General features: G+C 33.1%; 1 protein-coding gene across 4 annotated transcripts; it reads right to left on the reverse strand.

The window, feature by feature from the left end:
- Positions 1-3245: 3245 nt before the first annotated feature.
- LOC140038910 (uncharacterized) lies at positions 3246-7469 on the reverse strand. 4 transcript variants are annotated; one of them, XM_072084506.1, is made up of 4 exons: positions 7078-7469; positions 5658-6182; positions 5349-5574; positions 4708-5284 (listed from the first exon to the last, which is right to left on the reverse strand). In XM_072084506.1, the coding sequence occupies exons 2-4, from the start codon at positions 6093-6095 to the stop codon at positions 4836-4838; spliced, it is 1113 nt and encodes a 370-aa protein (XP_071940607.1). In that variant the 5' UTR covers positions 6096-6182; positions 7078-7469; the 3' UTR covers positions 4708-4835. The 4 variants fall into 4 exon arrangements, with proteins under 4 accessions (XP_071940608.1, XP_071940607.1, XP_071940605.1 ...); XM_072084504.1 differs by having other exon boundaries at positions 5658-6191; XM_072084505.1 differs by having other exon boundaries at positions 5658-6197.
- Positions 7470-7814: the final 345 nt, after the last annotated feature.

Below are 7814 nucleotides of genomic sequence, written 5' to 3' on the forward strand. Positions count from 1 at the left end.
CGATCGTAGGGTTCTCTTGTCACTCTCTTCAAATAATAGTAGATTAAATTAGCTGCTTGGCAGTTGGTAGTCACTAGTCCTTCATCACTGAGATACACTGCTCCTTAGGGTCCATTCCTTCCAGAAAGCTTGAGCATTCATAAGCTAATCCAATCTTAATCATCAAAGTAGATGTCAAAAAAGTTCCTAATGCACATGTAACCCATAATCAAAAATCCTAATCAAGTGGGCCAATTGAATAACCCCAACCCTTCTTCATATCCTGCTAGGCCACCGTGGCCCCCCCGCCATCACCATTTCAAGCTGGTTCAAGAAATAGCCAAGAAACCTCGACACGTTTGGGAGTAAATTCAATTGGGTCCCAAGTCCCAACCCCAGAAAGCAATCGTCAAGGAAAGGCAGATTGTGCGCACGAAAAGTCAAATCTGTATGGAAAGAATCCTAAAAAGTGAATGCAATAGATTGGGGGATTAAAGGACCGACAAATCCCCTTCCTCCATACTTAGATTTTTTTCTGACTACAGAAAGACAAATTCAGTAAATCTGCAGTAGGTGGGAGGAAAATCAATCCTTCTCTTGCTTCATGTTCAGTGTTGTCAGATAGTCAAAGGTTGGGGCCTGAAAATTGAGAATTGGCAGAAAAACTTGGACTTTTTACCACCAAAATCGTGTTAAAGCTGTGCCGCCCGCCCATCATTCATATTAACTTTTTCAGTGTGATTTCAAAATGCAAACGAATTGCAACAACCTTCTGCTTTTAGATGGCAAAAGTGCCATAGACAAACCTGGATTTCCAACCCGTTTATCCGCAACTCTTACGTCCTGGTAGATATAGTCAATTGATTTGTTACTTTAAGGATATCCGGTAAAGCTTATGTAACTTAAGATGAAATTACGACGGATCAGTAATTATTTTAAATAATACTTTAAAAGAGTTTAGTATTTCTACAATTTTGCCTAAAAAGCTTGCCATTGGATCATTCACGTAAAGTTCAAACAATTATGGCTAATAACTTTCTACATCTTCAACGCATGGACCAATCGGACAATTTTAAAATACTATATGTAAAAGTGTTCCACTAGATATTTTACTAAGCAGTATACGGTGTCAGGAGTCCCAAACAAAAATTATTAGAAACACAAGAAACCCATAAATACAGTCAAATTGTCACACTAGATTATTCTAAGTAATTAATAAGTGTTGAGAATCTTTTAATAACAAAACCGAAGCAAGTCTTGGTCTCCAAGTTAGTTGACTTGCATTCAACCAGTGCATTTATGATTTATGCCGGTGGATGATAGATGATACCTTGTTTTCCACCTAGAAGTCAAGACCCTAGTGGGTTTATGTGATGTCTGTGTCATTTCACCCCAAAAAAAAAAAAAAAAAATTCTGTAGACTACACTGCCCCTGTAAATAAGACATTCTCCCTTGCATGTAATTGGTGAGTGCAACCAAATTTTCTGCGATTGTTCCATTTGAGTTGCTATTTGTTGGATTTTTTTTTAAAAAAAATGTGCTATAGCAATGTGATGCATGTGAGGTAAAACGGTAATTGAAAAATATGTTTATATAAACGTAAAAAAAAATTTCTCAAAGAAAAAATGCTTTTCAAACAAACATGTGCATCATCAATTATGCATTTGGTGCATTATACTTCTAATTAAATGTGTATATGTAGATAGTCATATTGCCTATCTAACTTAATTAATTATTTTGGTAAAATATAGAAAAGCCTCTTGAGATTAAATGAATATACAAAAAAAATCTCTATAATTTTAAAACATACATTCCATATCTCATAATTTGGACTAATTTAAAAAAGTAATGAAAATCATTTGAATTAACGAATTTAAAATACACGCAGAGCTTTTTTGCGAGTATTTGTACTAGAAACAAACAAATATTCAGTCTTCAACACCAAAAGCCCACGAAAGTTAGGAGCACTTGAAATTTGAAAACAAAATTATTACATCTTCAAGTATTGGTCTTGGTGGGATAGCAGGTTAGACGAATTAGCAACGTACAGCCCTCCCCTTGGAGCTTAAGGCTTAGTTTGGGAGTTTATGAAGGAAGAGAAAAGAAAAGAAAAGATAGCTTAGGAAAGAAAAGAAGAGAAGGGAAAAGATGCATATTTCGTTTGGGAGTTTAATGAAAGAAAAGAAAAGAAATATCTTTCTCTCATTTGAGAGTTGGAGAGATTTGGAAAGAAAGGATTTTATGAGAATACAACTTTACATATTTGCCCTTTCTATTTGCCCTTTCTATTTGTTAAACTTTAAATAACAAAAATATGAAATATAATATTTAAATATATTTTAATACACACAAGTTGGACGGGTAACTAGTGTGTCAGAGAGTTGCCATAATCTCCTTAAACCCGCATGCGGGTTTAAAGAGTATTCGGATATTCTCATATGCACCTATGCATATCGAACCAACCGGATATCTTATCCGTATCCCATTTTTTTAAATAAAAATCTTATAAATTTGAAAAATAAAATCAAATTTAGATGTATTAGGGTTTTAAAAATATTATATAAGTGATAAAAATTTTATAAATTGTAAAAATAAAATCAAATTTAAATAATTAAATGTTATATTTGCATAAGAAATAATACAATAATCATAATAATGATAATACAATAATATTGGTGTAATAAAACTGCCATTAATTTAAATATTTACTTATAATGCCCAAAGAGCCTAATTACCAATTTTTTCTTCTCGCGCTCAAATATAACATTAACCCGCATGCGAGCTAACCTTGAAATAGAAAAAACACAGAATCCTGCTTGCGGGTTTCAACGTTATTATGCAGGCGGGATTTTAACCTGCTTGCTTGTAAACATGTACCACATTGCTTTGAATTTTTGTGACAAGAGGAAAGCTTTGTCTGATGAATGTATTTGTGAAATGACCTGAGTGGTGGTAGATGGGTTAATTGGGTCGGTTGCGTTACCCAATTGTTTATATCCATAAGTAAAATTTTATGATTCCCATACCCATCCCCTCACTTTTTCTTATTTATTTCTGATTTTTATTAGTTTTCATTAATTCACTAATAAGTGTGTTAGCAAGAACATATAAACATATAAACATAGATAAAATATTTTACTCAAAAAAGAAAGAGACTTTGGTTGTTAGCAAGAACCAATAAGTGTGTTTATTGGTTGAAAGACAATATTACTAAGTGTGTTTACTCTGGAGTTGAGCTGGTACCATAAAATACATAAACAAGATATACGTCGAATGCAAGCCAAGTCAATAAAATGCCATGCAACCAAGTGAACTCAAAATATACATAAACCAGGTTTACATGGAATACAACTAGGTTTCCTGTAGCATTCAGATTTTCGAGTTCACATGAGCATTTACTCCTGATACAAAATAATTCTATCAATTTCTAAACAAAAATACACCCAATGATCTACATATTTTCAAAACAAGAAATGTCCAGTGGGTAATTGGAATCATCCCAATTTCCAAAACTAGCTTATATCTTCAAAAGTATTTCGAACATCTGATAACACGCTCATGTAGCCAAAAGTGGCTAAAATCCATTCATCAATTTGTTCAAAATATTCCTACGCCTTTCCGATGGGCATCCAAAGAAGCTTCTTACTTTCTCGGTGTTTTGACAAAGGAACACATAATAATCATCAATCAGGTCTATCTCAACTCCAATATTAACAAGTTCATCATAAATCTCTTTCTCTGAATATACCCGTGGCCTAGATTTCTCAAGAATAGTATTACCTTCTCTTAGTGCATCAGCAACATTGTGAAGTGCACCCTTCAAACTTTCAAATTCTTCATCACATGTGACTTTTCTTTTCTTACTTTGTGTTGCTGTTGTACCTTGAGATTGTTTGTTGTTACATGCCTTTGATCGTTGTGCATCCAACTCCTTACTTGAATTATTGAAGGTCTCTAAACTGATCTCATTTTGAGATAGCATGTTATCAATCTCAATGATATTTTCAAACTGCACTCCATTTGGTTCATTCATCCAACGCATGCGTTTCTCTTTTGCTGTTTCAGCACCTTGTCCCGTTGCTCTATCTTTAGCAAAAAGTTCTTCTAAACTGTCATAATGGTTGATAACTTTAGTCTTCCACTTTATAGCTTCAGGTTTTTCCTAAGAACATGAAAAGAAAAATGAAAAACAAGCATAATTTCAATGATAAAATAAATAAAAACAATAAAGACAATAAAACAGTCTAGCTAACATATACCTGTAGAAGTTGTTCCCAAACTTCAGGTTCAGCACACCAAGTTTTTGTGAATGGGTTCCAAGAAAAACCACTTAATTTTCCATTTCTAAAGAAATCATAGGACTCTTTGAAGTGTTCCTTGAGTGTCTTCAGTCGATTCTTCAAATGACTTTTGGTAAATTCCATTCCAAGTTTCTCCTTCAACTCATTGATAATATTATTGTATGCAGTTGGTGTAAAAGTTCCATCCACGCGAAATCCTTTGTAATGCTGATCCAAAAGGGCCTGAATGAAGACTTCATCCATTGCTAGAGTCCATTTCATGTTTTCCTTCATGATGCTTGGATCTTTCTTCATGCTTTTCCAATTACACAAACTATATTTGTAGAAAAACACATAACAAGAACAGAATTTACATCAAAATAAAAGTTTTAGATTAATTCTATTATGAATACATGGTTTTATAGATCCAAAAACATACAGAATCTATTAGACAAAAGAAGATTCATGTGGCAACTTGTATTTATAAACTCATACTACTAATATAAGAGTACAAGTTAACAAAATAAGGATCACATTTCAACTTAAACAAAAGAAATCAGCATCAAGTCAAGTTGTCATAGTATGTAATCATTCCACATTTGCATTGCTATTTCATTCCTTAAACTTTCTCCTTGAGCATGATCTTTTTCAGCACTTATATCTCCACTTTCCTCCTCCGATGGAGATTGATTTGCCAATTCTTCATCCACTTCATTAATGTACTCCAAGTCAGGGTCAAACTCCATGAGAAAATTATGTAATATACAACAAGCAAGCACAATTTGTGATTGTGTTTCAACACTATAAGTTGGTTGAGTATCTCCAATGATTGGAAACCGTTTTTTCAAGACACCAAATGCTCTCTCAATTGCATTACGCAATGATGAATGTCGCAAATTGAATAGTTCTCGAAAGTTTTGCGGTTGTTGACTTGAGTATTCCTTCAGGTGATACCTTACATTTCTATAAGGTGTAAGAAGTCCCCTTCTCAACATGAATCCAGCATCAACAAGATAATATTTACCTATACAAATATCAAATAGTTACTACTTAATTAAATGCACTAAGAATAATTAACTAAGTATTACCATTAGGAATGATTAATTTATCTTCTCTAGTGAGCGCATTTTTTATGATCCTTGAATCCGATGCAGTTCCCTCCCAACCAGGTAGAACATATGTGAATCTCATATTCAAAGAACATGCAGCAAGCACATTTTGTGTTAGATGCTCTTTTCTACCATGATATTTTGCCGCATCAATATTAGGCACCTTAACGCGAACATGGGTTCCATCAATTGCACCCACACAATCCTGACAGTTATACACTATGTCAAAATATAATTTCTATATGAATTTACAATTTTTAAAACAAGGTGTCAAAAAGTTTATATCACCTTAAAATATGGATAAAATCTTGTACTATTAAGTATTTCCGGAGGAACTTGTTCTCCCGTAGGCTGCTGAAGAAATTGATCCTCCAATGCTATAACTGCTCGTAAAACTCTATGAAAATGACGACTAACAGTTTCTCCAGAACGCCGATAAAAGTATGACATTGTGATATTTTTTGAGGGAATTGTTAATATATGGAGAAATTTAACAACTTGCTCTTGCACCGTGGCTCTTTGAGTAGGTTGTAGACCACCATGTGTTTGCAACAAGTCACACAAGCGCCTAAAAGTTTCTGGTCCCATACGGATAACCTTACTCAAATATCCATTTGTACTGAGTTGCATCAATAATTCCTCTCGTACTAAATGACATTGTGCAGACCAATATCCAATGGGTCGATCCACATAATTTGCATGGCTTAGTTTTCGAGCAATTATCATGTTTACTACCTGACAAACAATTTCAGTAGCAACCAATTGTCGCTTCCTTTGTTGAATGTCATATTCTCCATCGACTTCATTTTGTTCCTTATCCATCTAAAACTGTTTGTATTAGAACACTAAATTTACGAATGAGTAAATAATTAAAAACAAATTTTATTTATTTACAAGGGTTATGGAGTCATTATCAAATACAATGTTAAAATTCTAAATATCAATATAAAAAGAAGTATTTTTCTAATAGTAATGTTTTTAAAGTGCTGACATAATTTACAGTAAATAAAAATAATCCAACATCCTAATAAATAAAGATTTTTTAAATGAAGATACGGAGATATAAATATCATTTTGTCTACCCAAACTTTACTGAAAAATTCTTCATGCTTTAAATTAAGTTGATCAAGCATTTGATTTTTTATGTCTTTATTTTGGTCTCAGCCAGGAACACCTCTATGAATATAAATAGAATTGCTATAGCCTAGGAGATTTACTGATATCAACTAACGTAACCAAATATGATTTATTCTATTGCCATATGGCCACCATCTTGTTAGACCTCATTTTGGTTTTGACGATCAGCCACCATTCAAAATAATACTTCTAGTATCATCATCTTGTTAATCATTTCAAAGAAAGATGCATTATTATAATAAAAAGAGGCTAACGTATTGTTTATGAACTCTAGATGGATTATTTTACAATTTGAATCTTACATAGGCAAATAAACAAACAGATTGTATGCATTCAAATTTCATATCCATTTATCACCACTAAAGCTGTCATGTACCATAACCATGCAAGATATAATCACAAATCAATAATATAAAATCAAGAGTTCATTAACAAGAATTTTATGACAGAAAACGAACAAAAAATTTAGAGTATAAACAATAAGAATCTACACAAAAAAAAAATACTTTTTTCACAATGCTCTAGTGAAGACTAAGCAAAGAAAGAAAGAGAGATTGAGTTAAAGAAATACCTTTTGTTTGGTGAATTATGGGTGAAGAACCAATGAAAGCCAAGTTTTCTGATTTCGCAACTTGCTGGAAGTAGTGAAAGTATATGACACAGGACCACCGAGAAAGCTTCATAGTGCTTTTAGAAATCAGTTTTAGGATATATTGGGAATAATGAATTTTTGTATCAGCTTCTAAAGGACAAACTTGTCATATTAAAAATGTCTTTTGGCGCCCCATCATCTTTCCGTCCTTTTCTTCCCACTTTTGGGCGGAAAAATTTTCAACAATTGGAGGGAGATTTTATCCGTTCATTTCACTTCTTTTCTGTACTTGTTAAACTCCCAAAGGAAAGAAATGGTTGTCCTTTCTCTCTGAATACTTTCTTTTCTGTCCATTTCACCCTATCCAAATGAAGCCTAAATTCCCTTGACTAAGAGCTTGATCACCACTAATTTGTCAAGATATCCAAAATTTATACAATGCATTATATAGTCAAGATCAAGAAGAGCACATGGGGAACTAGACAGGAGCTGATAATTCAGACAGTATACTTGGGAATCGAGTCAGAAACATCTTCTGATGTTAATAGTCTTGGTTTGCATAAGGTTGGACCTGTGTGTCAGTCAGCATAATATGGTCCACTTGTTAATAAGTTTACATCAAATTTAATTACATTTCCCGTGATAAAACAGGCATATTTGCATGCATGTCCTGTGCATGTAAATTCTTTTCTTCTTCTTCTTCTTTTTCTTCCTTT

The sequence above is a fragment of the Coffea arabica genome, chromosome 3e (assembly GCF_036785885.1).
Source record: "Coffea arabica cultivar ET-39 chromosome 3e, Coffea Arabica ET-39 HiFi, whole genome shotgun sequence".
Lineage (NCBI taxonomy): Eukaryota > Viridiplantae > Streptophyta > Magnoliopsida > Gentianales > Rubiaceae > Coffea > Coffea arabica.

Excerpts from the sequence above, each read along its gene's own strand:
- LOC140038910 (XM_072084504.1), bottom strand. The coding sequence starts at position 6,191 with ATGGATAAGGAACAAAATGAAGTCGATGGAGAATATGACATTCAACAA. Across the intron at positions 5,575-5,657 it reads GATTTTATCCATATTTTAAG|GATTGTGTGGGTGCAATTGA; the intron begins GTGATATAAACT and ends TATAACTGTCAG. Across the intron at positions 5,285-5,348 it reads TAAATTAATCATTCCTAATG|GTAAATATTATCTTGTTGAT; the intron begins GTAATACTTAGT and ends ATATTTGTATAG.